The sequence below is a fragment of the Lycorma delicatula genome, chromosome 10 (assembly GCF_047948215.1).
Source record: "Lycorma delicatula isolate Av1 chromosome 10, ASM4794821v1, whole genome shotgun sequence".
Lineage (NCBI taxonomy): Eukaryota > Metazoa > Arthropoda > Insecta > Hemiptera > Fulgoridae > Lycorma > Lycorma delicatula.
This window is the reverse complement of record NC_134464.1, coordinates 58,951,923-58,973,234: the sequence shown is the minus strand read 5'-3', so window position 1 is coordinate 58,973,234 and position 21,312 is coordinate 58,951,923. Positions and strand designations below refer to the sequence as shown.

Genomic DNA, 21,312 nt, shown 5'->3' with positions numbered 1-21,312 from the left:
CTTTCTTTTTCCTGTTTAGCCTCCGGTAACTACCGTTAAGATAATACTTAGAGGATGAATGAGGATGATATGTATGAGTGTAGTCTTGTACATTCTCAGTTCGACCATTCCTGAGATGTGTGGTTAATTGAAACCCAACCACCAAAGAACACCGGTATCCGTGATCTAGTATTCAAATCCGTGTAAAAATAACTGGCTTTACTAGGACTTGAACGCTGGAACTCTCGGCTTCCAAATCAGATGATTTGAGAAGACGCGTTCACCACTAGAACAACTCGGTGGGTTCTAGTATTCAAATCTGAACAAAGCTAACTTTTACTAGAATTTGAACCTCAGAACCTTCGACTTCAAAAATCAACTGTTAAACAACCGATTTGCGACGACGACTTAACCACTAGGACCTACTACTATATCCAGTAGAATACCACTAGAGTTTAGCCCAGCGAGCTAAAATGAATTTGTAACAAAACGTTGTACAAATCAACCGCATAGTTTTAAAGAACACGCTCTATCGATATTGAAGTGTTTAGTTTTATAATTAAAGACAAATAATCTTAGAATGCTGAAGCGATTAACAATATAACTAAAATTTTACATTGCTCCCTTTTTCATAAAAAAATTGTGGATGTAAGATCGATGTTCCTTTTTTAAAAAAATAAATACTTCACTGCCTCTGGTATTTTTCTTTTAATTATAAAGGTACACATAACAGTATCGTTTTTAATACATCCCTCTTCAAAAAAAATTTAAAAACCGAAAAATACAATGTGGAATAAGTAGTAATCTATTTTAGGACATTAATATACAACAAATAATCACTTTTAGAGTTAAAAACTTTATTTAAAATTAAAATATAACAGCCTGTAAATATTTATCCAACAATAGAAATTGTGCTTTAAAAAATCAAAGAGTTCGTTAAAAACTTTGCCGGTAAGGGTCCGCAGAACTAGACGGCACGGCGAGGTCAACGAACTAAGTTTGGAGTTCTGATATGACCTAACCTAAAAAAGAAATGAAAATGAGGAAAAAATAAAAAAATAAGCATGATAACATTATATTTCGGATCAGTTACATTTGTAATGAAGAATACTTTCAAAAAATACCTCGAATTTTGTAAGACATCGTTTTTTTCTTCCATTTGATGAACCGCGCGGGATTCATTCATTTTTTTTTATAACGTACCTTTACAAATCGTACCGCCAGATAGCAGTACTTGATAGTACTAGGTTACGTACAAAAACTTAATAATGTACTTTTAATAATAAAATTTAAAATAAAATATACTACAGCTTGTTTTAATAGTAAAAGCTATTATGTAAATTAAAGTATTCATGCTGAAACAATCTATTTTTAATTTCTATCACTTCATTAAAAAAAATAAAGTATTAGTTTACAAGAGATTATAGCTGCTAATAAAACACGAACAATAGGAGTGTTGCAAATGTGGTAACAAAGAGTTGTTACATAAAACAGAAATAAATTCGATTGGTAAACTTTTTTTCAACTAATTGATGGAGAAATAAAAAAAGTTCATTTAATAATAGTATAACAAAATCCCTTTCCGCATGCCGGAAGGCGGGGTTAGATTTCACTGATGCTAAGTAGGGGATAAAAGAGATTTCCACCTTAAAGTTAAGAATAACTTCAAATTTACTCAATACGACAATAGTTGCATGTGAAAAAAGTTACGACAAGCCTCATGTTCTTACAATTCCAGCAACATTTTGGTCATCCCTTGCCGTAAGGATTAGTCATATCAAAAAATGTTTCAGACAAAAGTTTTAGGTAATGTTAAGACGACTAACGACCACTTTAAACCGAATCGATACTGTGCCTATTAAGGGAGGTACGATTTTTTTTTATCTTCGTTTCAGGTCCTTATTCAAAGAATAGTAGGAACTTTAAAATAATTCGATATTTAACTTGAAAAAGGCCGTTTTTTGCGTTAGCTCTGAGAAGAGCTCGTCAATGGACGAGCTTCTTGCTCGTCCACTGAAGTCAGACCGGGCTTTCCCTCAGGGGCAGTTGGGTCCCCACTACAGCGTGGCAGTGGTGATCCCCAGAGCCGGGTCGGGCCGGCGTCGGTCGTCCTTCGCCGGCGCGTCCGAGGCGGTTCTCCCAAGCGATCCCACGCTGGGCCGGCTACTGCTGCTGAGTCCGCCGGCCAGGGCGATTGAAGCCCAACCAGCTGGAGCGGGAAGGTAGCGTCCGCGTCCAGCGGCTCCCTCGGCGGGCCGGCCAGACCTGCTGCTCCGGCGGGAATGTTGGCATCCACCCGGAGGTCCCACGTTGAACCAAAATTTGCGTAATTTGTTTGGATGTAACTTATAGACAATTAAAAAAATTTTGCCAGTAGATAAAGAAGGCATTTCCAATAATGAATTGTTAGCGGAAGTAGTCGTTGCTATGGAAATGCATACTATAGCAACCGATATGGTAAGCTGGTGATCTTCGTTCTCATAGCAACTACTTCACCTACCAATTATTTACCGATCAATATCTAGCTTTTTTTATAAGACATTCCTCATAATAAACGCATACCCAGATATTTTCATTAATAATTAGAAATGTAAATTCAGAAAAAAAAGAATTTTTGTTGTTATCACGGGAAAGGAAAATTATTACTTTTTATGATTAAAATAAAATCACAATCACTAAAAATAATAAAATTGTAAATTCCCATAAGTAATTAGATTAAAATAATTAATACTTAATTAATCGATTACTTAGAGAACAATACTTCTGGTTCAGAATGTCCTACAAATTGATGTGTGTGCGTGCGCGCGCGTTTTATTTTAATGACATTGATTCTTGAAAATCTGCATTGTTTCGGAAAATAATGAAAAGTGCTTGCAACGATGTATTTGTTACCTTCTCAAATGGAACAATTATCAATAATGCATTCTCCATCCGCGTGACAGTGGTAACAATAGTTAAACCTGCTATTCATTCAGAAGTCAGTAGCGCGTCGTAAGCATATAAATAAGCTTTCAAGCCCTTCAGTAATTCTCACCAAAAATATAATTTATATATATATAATATACTTATATGAAGTACGTGTAAGTAAAACTTAAATGAACCTGTAAGTTTAAAGAATAATATCAGTAAAAAATTTATAAGGAGCAGGTTTTTACTGAAACACGATTTTCTAAGAATATACAAATTAATACCGGCTTATGCAACACATACTGTTCATGTCCAATCATATGAATACACACACCTACGTATGTACACCTTTAAAGTAGTATGAATACAATTAAAATTTAAGTTTTTTTTTCATTTTTTCACGAATACAAATTTCGTAAATATTCTAGCTGTAAAATAAAAATTTTAATAATCAACTAATTAGAAAAAAAAGCACCGTAACTTAATTTTACTTTCCCGAAAAAAATTCTACATAATCTACACAGTTCTACAATACTAATAAGGAAAAGTATAACAATCGGGTTAAATTTTGCATGTCATTTTTTTTTCAGATCTTGAAGAAGTTTCATGACACAAATTTAGCACTAAAAAATTCCGGAAGAATGTGCATACGTATGTAGTTTTTTTCTTTAAGGATGGACCAATTTGGATGAAGTAATGATAACGGATATTTTCTCTATTTGAGGCACTGATGCCATTTAATGCTGGCCACAATTAATCAAGAGGACAGGTTTACACGGACTTCACCGGTACCGTATCACAAAATTCTACTCAAAGGTTGGTAAACGTTTTTTACATACTTTAATGTCGCTTAGGTAGCTATGCCGGCCTACCTGGCGAGTGATAGCGTCTCGACCTTTCACCCGGAGGTCCTGGGTTCGAATCCAGATATGGTATTTTTCAGATATGGTATTTTTCACACACGCTACAAAGCATTCATCTCATCCTCTGCGGAAAAATTGCAAAAAATCCTTAAATGCGGACCCTGAGGTTAAACAAAAAAAAAAGGTTGCTATGTTACATTACGATGGTATTTGGCATTATTTAATTTCCACAAAGAGATGATTACAAAAAATACATATATATTTTTTTTCGTTTCTGGACTCAATGTCCACTTTCTTGTACTAATTAGATGATTCCATTACACTGGTATGTAACTTTGGTTAGTATTTAAATACATTACTATTATAATCAACTAAATATGTCGCTAGCTTGGCGAAAAAGCGGCCATCATATTATAACTAATTATAGTTAGTTGTTATTAATTGTATGTGTAAATATATACATATATATATATATATATATATATATATATATATGTATATGTATGTATGTGTGTGTGTGTGTGTGTGTGTGTGTGTGTGTGTGTGTGTGTGTGTGTGTGTGTGTGTGCGCGCGCGCGCGCGCGCGCGCGTTAACAATGCATGAGAACCCTTAAAAAATGTTTCGACTGTTAACATACAAAATTAAATTTACAAATGCTTCTACCCATAGTTTCCTCTAAGCTGCGCGGTTGTGCAATGATTTTAGAGATATTGCAATAAATTACACAGAGAAATTTATTTCCCGCGCATCTACAATCAGCTATTTAAATATGCAAGACATACTCAATGACACGTTTAGTTGAGAGTGCGGAGTAGTATACATCGTAACCCACCGGGTTGGTCTAGTGGTAAACGCGTCTTCCCAAATCAGCTGATTTGGAAGCCGAGGGTTCCAGCGTTCAAGTCCTAGTAAAGTCAGTTATTTTTACACGGATTTGAATACTAGATAATGGATACTGGTGTTCTTTGGTGATTGGGTTTCAATTAACCGCACATCTCAGAAATGGTCGACTAGACCATTACTGGCAATTACGTTTAACCAGTGGTCATGTATTATGTCTATTGCACCTTTTTATCACAAATACAGGTCACAGTGGGTCAGCCATTCCAATGCTTCCGGGGCAAGATCATGGATATCTTGTAACGAGCCTAAAAGGTGTATTTGGACAAACCAGGGCCAGGTGGGCGATCGTTTGCTCTTCAGCTCCACATCGGTTGCATCGTGTGCTTTCCACAGCTCCCCACTGGGTCAGGCTCTTATTACAGATACCATGATTTGTGCGAATCCTGTTGATGTTACACCACTGTCTTCTGCAGAAGAGTGAATTCTGATATCCTCAGAGTTAGATCTGTCACAAGGTTGGAATTAGTGATATTCTGATCTTGCTGTAGTGATATCCAGTGAACCTTTATGTTGAGGTCGTTGACCCGATCGGCGGCTGCTACAGGTGAATGTCTAAACTTCAGTCTCCTGTGCTGTTTGAGAAAATCTATATCGGCATGAATACAGAAATTATTAAAAAGCCAAGAAAAATGTTAATCAAGAATAAAACAAGTTACGTAATTGTTTTTCGTTTAAATATGTATATATATTTAATAATATATTGTACAATTGATACAAACGTATATAGTAACAATAAAAAATTTTGCGCAAATTGATTTTTGAATACTTTTTTGGCCACAATTCATTTTTGTGCGTGCAGCTCTGAAAAAAATGAAAGAGAACATTGTTGCTACCTCGAAATTATCTACTTTTTGGTATATGAGACTACCCCATCCCAAGCCACCACGGAATGCAACCAAAACATTGGTAGAGTTCTAACAAATAATATTAAAGTGTACTGAAAAACGATACATTTTGCGTAAAAAATTTCGTGATATAACAACCCTAATCAAAATGGCGGCTGTTCAATATTTTTCACGAATAATTTCAAAAGAGGCTTATGACATACTACCCCAATAAGCGGCCTCATACTGAAGAAAATATATCGTTTTGAGATACGTTCAACCTTAGTAGAGTTATTTAAGCGGAACTGTAGATCACTTCTGTATCTAGCTGTGAAAAATATTAAATGGACGCCATTTTGGTTACGGCTGTCGTAGCCTATTACTTATTACGTAACATCTTTTCCAATGCCCTTTAAAATGATTGGCCATAATTCTTTCTATTTAAAAGGTTTCTGTTGCCCTCTACGGGGGTGGGGATAAGTTTAATAATATATATATATATATATAAAACTGAAATATTATGTAAATTATTTCTTAAATATAAAAATTAAACGGTTTTCTTTCAAGCGAAGTAAAGAATTCTTTTGTAATTATAATTTATTTATCGAAAATAAATAGATTACAAACAAGTGTAACAAAGATGTTCCACAACGATGAAAATGTGACAAGGTACATATAAAACCAAGGACATAAAGAAGACAAGAAGGAAGTTATTTAATTAGTTATGGTAACAATTTAACAAGGACTATATAAAAGATGAAATTTTATCTCTTTAATTAGATCGATAAATATGTTCAGATCGATTAACAGATGGTAGTTGTATCGTAGACTTTATTGTTCTAATTCAAGTAGTGTCTGTGCGTTCTTAGATTATTAAACAGTTCATATCAATAAAAAGTAGCGAATAGTTTTTTAATGTTTTATATAATATGATGAACGTAAGTAGTAAAATAGATTTTTTTTTTTAAATATTATCGATTAAGGTCAAAGTAAATTTTATTTGTGAAATGTTGAATTTTTATTTAAATAAAAACATAATAATTTAATGATAAATTCTCGTTAAATTTAAGTCTGACGTTGGTGTATAGAAGGATATTAACAAAACTTTATAGCGTATGAATAATTGCCATTTTCCGGAATTTGAAGACGGAAAAATCTGGCACGCTACCAATTCGTCTATGGAATTTGCATTAAAAAAAATCTTAATTTCAATAAAAAACGTTATTAAAAATCAAGGTTAAAAGTAGAAAATAAATTTTCTTCATTTTTTGAATTTAGAAAATCTGAGTGGACATCACATGACTTCCTTGTGTACCAATTAAATTAAACATATTTTTTGTGTATTTATATATTTTTTTCATAATACAGAGGTTAATAATAATTATTAATAAATCAAAATTAAAAATTAAAAAAAGTAAATGAAGTCGTATTCGAACCGTGCTTTCCCCTCGTAAGATCCAAATATATCATTAATTAAAATTTTATTGTGTTATAACTCTGGAACCAATGAAAATAAGTACCTCTTATGACATATCGTTGAAAAGCTCTCAATGAGGGCTTATTATTACAGTTAAGAAAAAGTCCATAATCCAAATGTTTTGGATTTTGCACTTTCGTCCAACGGTTAATTCGTTTTTGAGTTATGCGAGATACAAACGTACCTACCTACAGACGTCACGCTGAAACTAGTCAAAATGTATATTACCGCTGAAATCTGAAAACCGAAATATTTCGCGATCACAATACTTCCTTTACTTCGTACAAGGAAGTAAAAATAATAATTTTCCGGTACTTGTAATATCTTTCCTTTCAAAAAGCGAAAAATCGATTTAACGTTAAACTTAAATTAGTTGGAAGAAACTTACTACAGGACCACACGAAAAAATCTTTAAAAATTAAACAAAGAATCATAGAAATAGGAGCGATTAATAAAGAGTGGCAAAGGGGTGCCCTTGACAAATTTTTATTTAAATACCGCATGGGATTTTAAAATATTAATGCCATAATAATGCAATATTTAGAGTAGAATTACGAAAAAAAACTAGTTATCAATGAAAAGTCTAATAAAACTTTCTCAAACCTTCTTCTTCTTTTTCTTCTTCTTATTATTATTATTATTACCCCATCACTAATAAAGTAATTATTTCTAACTTCTACTTATGCTAATTTAATATAAATTATTTATCTCGTGTTTTGTGGAATTTTTTTTCCAATTATTATTATAAAGTTCGTTTTTCGGCCATCTAGGGATATTATACTTAAATTGCAAACTAATATGTATATATTTGATGCGTTTAAGTAAGTTTTACATTAGTGCGTTTGAACATCAACTTGATACATTATACCGTTACTGCGTATCGACTGTAACAACATTTTAATTTTGGATGCCATTTATTAAATTCAATATCGAATTCTAAGTTCATTGATAACAATGTTCTGTAGAAGAACGATGTGTTCTGAATTTTCTCCCTTTATCAAATAAATGACTTTCTACTTACTTCTACGAAGTAAAGGAAGTACTGTGATCGTCCAATCTTGAAAATTAAATTTAAAAGAATTGATATTCTAAGTACGGGTAAATTCAGTCCCATTTTTTGAATCTTAAAAGTTTATTTAACGGAGTAATAGCTTATTTCAATATTTTAGCCTGATATGCGCAATGTTATGATGCGAGGCAAAAAATATATACCTTACTAAATAAAAAAGAAGTATACATATTGTGATGCCCCGTGTCCTTTCTTTTTTTCTGTTTAGCCTCTGGAACCACCGTAAGGTATAACTTCAGAGGATGAATGAGGATGGTATGTAAGAATGTAAATGAAGTGTAGTCTTGTAGAGTCTCAGGCGACCATTCTGGGATGTGTGGTTAATTTTTTTTGTGGTAAAAAAAAAAAAAATATAACCAGCGGTGTCGAAGCGCAGAATCTAGCAGGGCCAGGGAGATAGGCTTTTTGCTGAGGACATCTTGACCCGGTCATACGAAAAAGTGACTGGGTTGGAACGCTCTGATAAAGTATTAAGGACCCTCGAGATTTAAGTGACGTGCGCGCGAGGGTCGGGGGGTATGCATGGAGGCATACTCGGACCTCGACTAAGCGTATGGATGGGAAGGGTAGCCCTGCTGGGGAGAGGCATCACGGCATCCAGAAGCGGAGGTCGTGTTGCTTCAATGAACCAGGAGGGACCCCGTTGGGAAGGTCCAGCGGGTAGACAATGCTGAAGGGTGGTGACTAGACATCGCCGCGACACATAAGGTCAACCGAGGAAACGTCTTCTAGGCGGTTAACGGCTGGCCACCAAAGAACACCGGTATCCACGATCCAGTACTCAAATTCCTATAAAAGTAACTACCTTCGTTAGGATTTGAATCTTAGAACTCTCGACTTCGAAAAAAATCAGCTGATTTGCAATGACTAGTTAATCACTAGACCGGCCCGGTGGGCTGATGCCCCGTGTCCGATGCGGTTGAAAATGATGTCGAAATGTTTGTGCCAAATTTCAACTTCTTTCGTCGAAAGGTTTTAGAGGTAAAAACTGTTTAGGAATCATTTTGAATATCCCACGTCCAATAAACCCAATCGACTTAATTCTAAATAACTTAATAATACTTTCATCGTACAAAAGTACAATTTTATACGCCAATTAAAAAAAAAATTAACTTGGCCAAAACTACTCTTCCCCTTTCTTTAAATTTTACCCAAAATTTAATCTCATCAATGCCTCGTATATAGAAATTTAACCATTTCAAAGAATTTACGTCGAGATTTAATCAAAATACAGGCCAATACATGTACATACAATCATCTTCCGGAAATTTCTATAATTTTTATGTTTTTTTAGATTAAGGGAATTGAAATGTCGGCAACTGCAAAATACTCCGATACCCAAAATGTTGCCCAACAGCTGTATTTCCTTTTTATAATTATAATAATGCTGAGCAGCAACAGAGCTACAAATTTTTTTATAAAAAGTTAAGCTTGCAAATAAAACAAAAAAAAACATACATTTAATTAAGCGTTTCTTTTAAAGTCGATTAAAAATTATGTTAGATATATTACATTTGGTGATCGGTAATTTCTTTTTTATTTCTATACGAATATTTAATTATACTTTAGAAAGAGAAAAATACATATAGCAAATGACTTTTATACCAAATTCGTGCAACTAATTATAAAATGAATATCTATAAAAGTCCACTACTCATAAATTATGAGTTTTATTTATTTAACTGTGTTCATAAATGTTCTTTTTTTTAGTAGCGAAATTTATTATTAATAATAATAATAATACTTCGATGAATAATTATATATTTTATAAAGCGTAGGATGTTATCCAGAGGTAATGAACTTCGTAACCTTGAATTTTAATACTGACCGTGTACCTTAATGCCCAACTGGATTTTTTTAAAACCAACCGACAAGTTTCTTGTACATGCGGAGATATTACATTGTAATGTTATATCGCGGCATTCGCTTCGTCTACCAGGTTAGTTATTCATTTAATTTTCCTAATCTAATTCTATAATTAAATTTATTTTCAGAGGTAATGAGGAAGAAAAGTTATTATATAAATTTAGTCCATTAATTTATGATTTTTGTTAGAAATTAAAATATCGAAAAAAATGGGGGACGGTAATTTAATAAATTAACAGAAATTTAAGATATTATCTCTTTAAAATGACAATCGGAAAGCTTATATTTAAAGATATTTAAACATAAGAAAAAATATTCCTAACATAAGATTTGCAAAAATACGATAGAGTACGAGTAAAAATAATTTAAAATTTTTCGAATTAGAAAGGGGGGAAGGAATGGTAAAATTTCTATTTTAGTCGATACAAAAATTATGTTTTCGGTTTGCAATAAAATAAAACCATAGTGTTTTGCATTGTAACGCTTTATTTAAATAAACATTAAGCTTGTCATTATTATATATTACGAATGCGTATATTCCCGTTTGAAATAAAATATCATCTCGAGGCTCTCTTGAAAAGTTAGAATAAGTTTTCAAGGAACAATAACAATGAATATTCCAATCACGTTTGTCGCCCATAAATATAAATACCGATTTTTAAAAAATTGTAAATCTTTGTGTTTATATATATGAATGTGCAACTTTGCTTAAAAGGATATTACTTATTTACTCTTAGAAAGTAATAATAAGTAACTATATCGAACCACACAATAGAGCTTTTCTTTCTTTTTCTGTTTAGCCTCCAGAACCACCGTATGGTATTACTTCAAAGGATGAATGAAGATATGTATGAATGTAAATGAAGTGTAGTCTTGTACAGTCTCAGGCGACCGTTTCTGAGATATGTGGTTAATTGAAACCCAATCACCGTAGAACACCGGTATTTCCACGATCTAGTATTCAAATCCGTATTAAAGTAACTGCCTTTACTAGGATTTGAACCTAGAACTCCCTACTTCGAAATAAGCTGATTTGCGATGATGAGTTAACCACTAGTGGGCTAGACAACAGAGCTGCTTTTCTCTAACTAAACACGATGTTTCACCTTTCGAGAAAGGTCTATTATGCTTCCGTTACGATTTCTAACTACCGAATCACTTAAAAAAAAAATCGATTTATTTAAAATATTGTTAAAACATTTTAATTTAGCAAAACAATATTACTATGGTCTGTCCATGAATTTTTAAATAATGATAATTAAAAAAAAATCACTTGAATTTTTTTAAACTCCCCTTAAGGTGTAAAAAAATATGTGCCCAAATAATTTTCATTAACTCCTTTGGAATCGCGAATTATTCTTCAGTTTATTTTTATATGTAGTATCTTCTTGTATTTGTATTTTAATGGATTTACATTTAAATAATTAATATGGACTTTAATCGCATCTATTTCTTATTTTATAATTAATTATGTATTCTGTTATGCTGCTCTGATCAAGGTTCTTCGATTTCTCTTAATCCATTCAGACAAATGCTGGGAGTTACTTTTATTTATCGGTGGGAAAGCGAACAAAATAAGAAAAAAATTGTTAAGATATCACAATTTATCAAGATCTAATCCCTTTTTGTAGGTTTATATTATTTAATAATGCAGATCCTGCATTATTAAACCCCCCACTACGGAGGGTTATAACGAATTTATTTTTATTATTATCTATACTATTATGTAAAGACGAAGAGGGTTTTTGTTTGTTCGGGATAAACAAAAAAACTGCTCAATCATTCGCAACCAAATTTTTAGCCATGTTTCATGGCATAACTGACAAGGTTTTTACATACATTTCATCTCGAAAAAAAATGTGACGTTTGCCGGTTGAAGCACAACTTTAATGAATTGAATTAATGAACTGCGAGTCTGTCACTGCGTGAGCTGGGTTTGAACTGAATGATTCGAATCAATCGAACGAATAATATTACAAAAATAACAGAATTACATTTACGTTAAATAAAATATTAAATAGATTTAAAAAAAAATCTGTTATCAATAACGGGTTTACCGAGTGGACTGTATAGTGGTGAGGTATACGAGCATCTAGTTTGAGGCTAAATCGATCGTCACCATCAACCGGTAACAAATGGGGTGCTCCTGCGGCGCTGTTTGGAAAGTGCGATGGTGTACTCTTATAATTTCTCTGCAAGCAACAGTCTGATTTTTAAATTTCAAACGGGGTTTTGTTGTTAGTAGGTTGAAGGTGTAGCTTTTGCGCAAGTAAGGTATACTCTCGATCTAACAGATCCACGGTTATTCAGAAATGTTGTTATATCTTCGCAACCGATCTTCCGGTTTTCAAAGTTCAAAATGGGTATTTGTTAGTATAATAAACAATTACGATGGAACCAAAACAGAACAAATACTAACCGATATAACAGAAATGAACCTTTTATTTACACGATTGCTGCTTACCTTATATAAAGTTTGTTTGTTATCGCATCACACGAGAATTGACCGACCGATTGCTTTCAAATTTGTAGGATACATCCCAGAACAGGTTTGTAGCCACCGACCGAGGCTCTAGCTTCCTTATAGATAAGATGTTAAAATTATTCATTTATAAGGGAGGGTAAAGTTGTGAATTAAAGATATTCATTAAGGAAAAAATAGATTAATCCTTTTGCTTTAATATTATATTTCTGCCCACGGCAAAGAAATAAGTTATGAATTTTTCGTCGTCAAAGGTGTGTGTACTTTACCGTAGTTGCTATTATTCTATCTTTTGTAATTTAGTTTCTTTTTCAGGTTTCTATAAAGTCTGAATACTGTAATTATTATTTATCAGTATTATTCTCACAACCTTCAGGATAACGCCCAGTGCAAGGGTCCATGGGTTGGAACCGGGTAGATGGAAATAGCGACCGAAACAAGCTCTGCAGGTGTCCAGAGCCCCGATGCTGTGCGGAAGTTGGTCAGCTGAATGTAGACAATCTACTGGATTTGATGCTGGCCAACGAGACTTCTTGGGGGACGGTCCCCATCTTAGCATCCTGAGAGTAAAAATGGCTGAAGAACATCAGTAAGGATAATCGTCAGCAGTGTGGATGGGAGAGCCTGGGTAAGGAGGCAATCGGGGGCGTTACTGCTGCTGATATATCCAGAACTCCTCAACACAACCCGAGAAGACCCGCAGGCGATACGGCAACCCGTGAGTTATGCCGTAAGGCAGGTATCCGGGCTGCTGTATAAAAGGGGGAGGTGTTTTTAGTAGATCCCCGCACTATGCGGGAAACCCCACACATCCAGTAGCGCTGGCTGCTGGGCGTCTGGTTGCAGATTTTTCCTCCTTCTATCGAAAAAAAAGTGTCCACGGCACCGGCCTCCCTGGAAAATTGGGAAAGGCGACAGAAGCAAACTCTGCGGCCAGGGGTAGGTTCCTTAGCCCCGAGAGCCCTTGAGTTAGCTTCGGGATTCGCCTGGGCTGACCTGAGCTCCGAGGGATGATATACCTGATCTACTAACAACGATATACTGATTTACTTATTACCTCTAAATCCTGTGTTAACCATCTTCATAATAAAATCTAATAATATTTAAACGATATTTAATCACATTCCCACCAAAATACAAAAAAAAAAATGGAAGGGTTGGTTTTTATAAATTATTCGTATAACGATTCATTTTTATTATTTCCAAACGTATTTTTAAGTCTTTTTTATATCATTAAAATATATAAAAAATAAAACTATTAATGAAATCCAACCTCGCGGTAGTTTTCTTTTAATAACTTCCTATCCCTTCATCAGCGACTAAAAGTTTAACTTTTAGTCGCTGATGTATTAGAGAGAATATGTTAATTTTTTTTTTTTAAACCGAAATCTTTTGATATATACTTTGCCCTGACCTTGATTTAAATTCCCTAAACTTAATTTTTTTATGATTAATTCACCATGTAATTTTGTGTGGGAATATAAAATGAAAATTTTGTAGCGTATGTCGTCTGACTGGGATCCTCGAATAAAAAACTGTGACGCTACGACTCCGCCATGGAGATCGGCAAATATTTTGATAATTTCATTAATTTATAGATTAATTAATTTGAATAATGTATATTAATTGTGTTATGTTTATAAAATATTAATTTATAATAAAAATAGACTTGCTGGTTGCAGTATTCTTTTTCGGAAACCAAAATTTATATAGAAAACAAAGTAGTCTAAATTTATATCAATTAACAATAATCTACAAATAGTTTAATTTATATAATTTTTTTAGTAACTATTTAAAATTAATTTAATCGTAACGGTTAAAGGTTAAACAATTCCTGAGATTTAAACTAAATAGAAATCAACAGATGAAAAATAATACATAAAAACTGTTCTTAGATTTTGAACAAAGGTACAAAAAACGATACGATATTTGAGGAGGTCATAGCCTAAAAGGTGATATATTATAATGACCAAAAGTAATATTAATAACAGAATATGAACCGACAGAAGTTCTGATTCATAAAAAGTTTGAGACATAATGTAGTCTATTCTTATCAACTTTTTTAATAAAAAGTATCGATAAAAGATTTAAAGAAAAGTTATTTGACCTGAATATGAAACCACAGAAAGAAAATTTACATTTTAAAATCTACTACAACAACATCCTTTGTTCGGGAACCAAAAATCACTAATAATAAATAAACATATAGGTTTATATTAAGAAATGAGATAAAGAGGAATTAAATATAATTCTTTCTTCTTCTTCTTCTTCTAATTTTCACCTTTTTCTTTCCATCTTTTCTCCTTTACTAAGTGACAATTACTATATAGAATATAATTAAGATGTTTCCCACTTCTGTTTCAGATTATTCAGGTTTATTTTCTTTATTCTATATATTGTCGCGTGTTCACGGCTCGATCATGATATTGAGAGACTGACAGTTAAAAACGTTTACATAATTACAATTTATTAGTTAAAGATCACAAGTAGAACAAGCCAAATCAATAATAATGACAATAGTAATAATAATAAGCGACAATAAACAACTCACAATAATAATTAAAATAATAACAATAATAAATAAATATTAATGTTGTTAGTAACTATTCTGGTTACTCCGATAACACTTCTCACGGAACAAACATCAGTTTAGATGTGTTAGTGGGCAGTATTACAAAAGACAATTGTTAAATGGACCCGTTACCTGAAGCAATACCTAACGGTGGACCCGGAGGTTAAAAAAAAAGGTCCGTTATACTGGTCTTGTTACACTATATATTTAAATAAAGAAGAATGTTTGTCTTTTAAACAGATCTATAGTTTTATTCTACCGGGAAGAAAATTTTCACATTAATAGTTCCAAATAAGCGGAAAGTTTTAATCTACATTTCATTTTCAAAGAAACCTTTTCAAAATGAAATGTAGATTGCATTCGGTCAATGTAGCCATTAATAAATATCAAACTTTGCAATTAAATCTCGTAACTATGGAAATCGATGATTTGAAAAATAATTTTCGAATAGCAGGGCAATTAAAAGCTTTATGTTTGAAAATGAATTTTAACAAATTTTGACTTGGAAACTTTCACTCGACCAACTTATGTAAGTAAAATGTTCCCGCATATACATGAAAATTATAATTTCTCAAGAGTTTCCACGCCACATAATTAAAAAATTTGTTTGTAGTCCAGAGTACAAACAAATTTTTTAAGGTCTATGAACATTACACTACGATTCTTTTGTACCACACAAACGAAAAATGTAGTATACCGTCAAGCTTTGAGATAAATAAAACTGTTGTCGGTATGCCACCATTTACTAGCTTCTTCTTTTGTATATACACACAAAAAATAGAAAATATTTAAATTAAGCCTCCTTATTGTATTCTACGCAAAGCCCTGACAACGCCGGGTAACACACACACGCGCAAACACAGGATGACTCAGGAGGAAAGGGAAGTAATTTTGGAATGATACTAAAGCTTGAAATAAAAAAAATTCATACAAACATACGCCCGAAAACGCTTTGTTATCGTTACAACTAGCGAAAAACTTGGCCTAGAAACGCAGTTCCTCCAGTGAAATGAGATAATATGAAATGTTTAAGGTGTTATATAAAGGGTAAACTTGATGGTTTTTTATTTTTTTTGACCTGAAAATTCGAATAAAACAGGTCCTTAACTGTATCTCCTGTAGTTTTCATAACATCCGACGTAAAACAGAAACATTTGTTACCTAAAAACACATTTTTTTAGCTATAACTTGTTAAATGAATAATAAATGCGTAAATTTTATTAAAACTTGTAGCGAGTATAATTCTGAGAAAATAATGTAATAAAGCCATGAAAAAAAACAATTATAAGAATAAATGCGGTAAATAAGAATAAATGTGCGTTGTCATCGGCTAATTTCGCATAAAGCCTGAATTTTATTATCATACTGAATTATCAATTATTCATACTGAATCTAGTTTGAATCGGTTCCTGTATATAATATAGGTAGAACACTTTTATGCGTATCCCTATTTTATGTAGGCGAGTAACGGATTTTTTTAGCGAGCGATGTTTGTTTATTCTATATGTGATTAACGCGGTAACATATTTAAAAATCAGTAAAAGCAAAATTTTAATGTTAAACGCAGTTACATATATAAACATATATATATATATATATATATATATATTTTATATTTATTTAGATTAATTTATTTATATAATAATATATTCAAAATACTATGAAGTTAATGTATTACTGTTTTAATTTGTGATTTACTCTGTAAAAGTAAAAACAATTATTTTAGTTCCTATGTTTCTCTCTAGTTTAATTTATTAAGTGGAGGATTGCATTTTACAAGTTTATCGCTCAAAAAAGATTTTTTTTCACCTTTTTTCGTTTCATGAATCACAAAAATCTACAGATGAGCGATGCGTAACTTTACTCGCTTAAGTTTGCCACGGAGAGGAGGTCAAGATTAAAAGAACTTGCTATTTACAGATATTATCTCTTTGATTTGTCAATGATTTTATGATAACGGGAGCCCACAGGTTGACAAAAAGTTGCCAGACAGCTGCTGTAGTATCAGCAAGAGTGGTGTATAGCGTTATAGTATACTACATAATTATATAAATTATAAAATTACCCTTTTAGGATATGAAATATAAATGAAGAGTATTATTCTTTATTATGTTTATTTACAAGCAACCTCACACATACACACAAGAACGCACGTTTGCACATATACAGCATATGTATAACACTAAAGAGTAAAAGATCCTTACGTAAATTCTTTATATGTAAACAACTTCTTGAGAAATGAGATTCTTACATTTTTCTAGACTTTATCTCTCTAAATGTCACGATGTGCTAAAATAATCCCCCCAAAAAATGTTTAATTTTCGTTAGCTTAAGAAATTAATTAATCTAGGTAAAATTTGTCAGTATCCAACAGAAAATGAGATCGTACAGTTAATTTTAAGTTAACCTTTTAGCAATATTATTTAATAGATCTTATCGTCGAAGGGCAGGGTATCGTCGTATTTTAGTTCGCGATATAGTATTGTCTTTAATTTTTGCAGAATGTATAGATTTATTTTAAAATCGCTTCATTTCAGTAAATTTTTTTATAAATGTTAAAACATATAAAACCAGTATTTTTTTTTAATACTCTTATTTTGGTTATTCGTCTTAATGCAAGAGTAAATTAAATTTTTTATCGTCGTACAAAACATGAGAATTGACTACTACCAAAACCGGATGACGGACGAAATTCAAAAATGTATTACCTTAGCGGTTGTAAATCTCGGAAAATCTATAACCGATATCAAATATTGTTTTGTTTTTACTTCCTTCTACGAAGTAAAGCAAGTATTGCGATCGCAAAATATTTCGGTTTTCAGATTACAACGGAAATATCCATTTGCATTACTTTCAGCGTGACGTCTGTATGTACGTATCTCGCATAACTCAAAAACGATTAGCCGTATGATGTTGAAATTTTGACTTTAAAACTACTGTAACATCTACTTGTGCACCTTCCCTTTTTATTACAATCGGCTGAACCAAAAGTATCCCAAAAAACCTCCCCCCCAAAAAAATTAGATTTTGGGCTTTTTCTTAACTGCAGTAATAAGACCTAATTGAGAGCTTTTCAACAATATATCATAAGTGGTACTTATTTTCATTTGTTCCAGAGTTATAGCCAAATGAAATATTTGGATCTTACAAGGGGAAGGCACATCAGTTCAAATCTGACTTCACCTCCTATTTTTTAACTTTTTTTTTTAATTTAAATATATTGATTTATTAATAATTATTAACCTCTGATTGTAAAATACTCCTACAATAAATACATATTCAATAACAAAAAGATATATATATATCTGTTATTAATGAAAAAAAATTCTATGTACTTTTCATTTTAAAATAATGAGTATATGTAATTTAATAGACGTACAATGAAGTCGTGTGGTGTCCACATCAGATTTTTTTTTCAAAAAATAAAGGTAAATATAAACGGTATATGTACGTAAAGTAAAAGTAATAAAGACCTTTATGAATACAATGAAACTGAGAATACGTCAGATTTTATTATAAAAAGAAGAGCCAAATTCTTCTCCTAACTGAGAATGAATGATAGCAAAAAAAATCTTTAGCCATATTTACAACAAAAATAACGGAAATCAATGGACCTCAGTGGTTCAAAAAGATCTAAAAGAAATGAAAATATCTAATTTAGTATAAGAAATAACATTCAGAAAAAAAGGTATGAGCTTTCAAAGGATTTCAACACAGGAGTAAAAAGTAACCAACATTTGATGAAAGAGAGAGCCAAACAAAGTGAAAGAATGACGAACTGTTGGAAGACCCAGAAAGAGAATGCCCACTAAACACCCAGAAGAAAAAAATGTTGATTCACGTGATCCTCAGCTGGCTAAAATTGGAAAAAATATATAAAAAAGGAACAATATACTATGTAACAAAATTAATAAACTGTATTAAAAATATATTTGTTTATTATTACTTAGTTTTCTATAACTCACTTTCGTTTCCGGGTATCGGCTTATATTCAATATATATTGAGTATATTGTATTCAATACTGCTTAGTATAACAGTTATACTGAATTATACTATGAACATTGTAATTAAATAAAATTTTACAGTACAATTTTTAGTGCAATGTGATTAATTAGTTGATATTTAAGTATATAATAGAAATTTACTGTGACTAAGAAAAAAAATAAATTTAAAAAAACACTTTTCTACACAAACATTGTACTAAAAAGTAAAAACTAATATTTTAGAAAGCAAAGGACTACTGAAAAATTAAGTTTAGCATACAAAATAATTCAATTCAATTGAAGGAAAAAAACAATGGATTACCCAGTAAACATAAATAGAAAATTATTTTGTTTTTAACAAAATAATATGTATAAAATTGTCTCTTTTCACAAGACCACAATGAAAAGCCCAAGGCATGACCTCATTTCTATTTTCCACCTCAACTTTTGTTCATCCAAAGAGATTTACTAAATATTGTACATTATTGAAACTATAATTTTCATTTTGCATCAAAACCTTTGTTGTATTTAAAGAATTTCTACAGATATTGAATATGAAAGCATGCCCTGGGCTTTTCATTGTCTTGTGAAAACAGACAACTTTATATGTATTATTTTGTTAAAAAATATTCTTCTATTTATGTTTACTGGGTAATCCATTGTTTGGATCATTTTTTTCTCGAAACGAATTATTTTGTATGCGAAACCTAACTTTAAGTAGTCCTTTACTTTTGAAAATATTATTTTTTAATTTTCACTACGATATTTAGATATAGAAAAGCATGTTTTTAAAAAAAATTTCTATTTTTCATACATGTTTCTTATTTTTTTACTATCAGTTCAGCTGAATAAAAATTAACATGTCAACAGCATGTATAATATAACCCTAAGTATGTAAATTCGTTAATCCAGGCATTCTAATAGTTCATAATAATTCGGTATCAGTTTATTTTTAATACATCATTTTTCTTCATTAAATTTCAGAACACCTATTCTTCATAATTTCAGTTCAACTTTTTTAATTTTAAGCTGTTAAAGTAATGCTAAATACACACAGAAAAACTAATTTTTTTTTGTTGAAATTAGAACATTTAAGCGCATCGATTATCGCATACCTACCGATTACATGCGTGTATTTTATATATAAGAATAAGGGTGCTGAAGCCACAGTAGCACCCAGACCTCACTCCTTTCTACCTATCGGAAGATTTTCTTAAAAACTGATTTTATTTCAACTAAAACTTCATTTTATATTAATACATATATTCAAAAAAATTTCTAGTAACATTTACTGTGATTCCAATAAGCTACATGTATTACTAGATTATTTAGAATTTAATTTCTCTAGACCGTACCTGATCCAGACGATTGAGATTATACCCTATATAGGTACCACATGATAAAATGTTATTTATTGCAATAATTTTGGTATTCTGCAGTATATAAGCGGTGCTGTGTAATGCAAGTATCACTCTTTATAACATTCTCTCTTTAGCGCAACTTAATAGAACAAATGCTGTCACCTCATTTGTCATCACTAAAATTTGGAAATAAATAGTTTTAAATGATGGGAGTGGAAATCATTGAAAACTGATGTGAATTCTTAAAAAAGAAATGCAGAAAAACAATGCAAGATTTTCTCTGTGTTTATCAGTAAAAGTCAAAAATTAAGAAACCAGTTAATATAAATATGCCGAAAAAGAACTTTTAATTATTAAAGCAATTCATTAGAGAATAATTATTATATTTCATAATATTTTAATAATAATAATATTTCAATATTTTCAGTACTTATTTATCTGGTTATGCATTACATTATGTACCTCAATACCAATTACAAGGCACATAGAATCAGAATGGCTTCAATATTTTGATAGCGGAAGTCAGGTTAGTAATTTCTTAATAAACAACCATATTATTATAGTAATTATAAGTGTACATAAAATACAACTTCTTACAACCATAAGCAGAAGAAACTTTTAGAAATTGCAATTCTGAAAACAAGATTTATTTAGAATAGTTACAGTTAATTAATCGATTCTTGTAAACCACTGTACTTAAAATTTACTGGATCTGGTTTCCTTTTGGATTTGTAGAGTTTTTATAATGTTCAATATTTAGAAAACAACTGCAGTAGTCGATGAAAAAAATGAAAATAAAGAAATAACTTGCGCTATATATTTGTTTTACTAAGGATTAAAATATTATATCTGTTTACATTTTACAGGTTACCGTTTAAGATCCGATGAGAAAATTACTTTTAAAATTTGTGAGCCGATGTTAAAATCTTCTGCCTAAATATTAAATATAATACGCTTTTCACTAATGGCCGCGATAAAGATATTTCACATTAATGTCATTCTTACAGACTTTTATCATAAAATC

The 21,312-nt window shown here is 31.5% G+C and overlaps 1 protein-coding gene across 1 annotated transcript in view; it reads left to right on the top strand.

Annotated features, from left to right (window-relative positions):
• LOC142330875 (uncharacterized) overlaps positions 1–21,312 on the top strand; it is a 57,945-nt gene that overhangs the window by 33,479 nt on the left and 3,154 nt on the right. The window contains exons 4-5 of the mRNA XM_075376339.1: positions 2,357–2,436; positions 20,716–20,814. Of these exons, the coding sequence (XP_075232454.1) occupies positions 2,357–2,436; positions 20,716–20,814 (179 nt within the window). The remainder of the gene's footprint in view (positions 1–2,356; positions 2,437–20,715; positions 20,815–21,312) is intronic.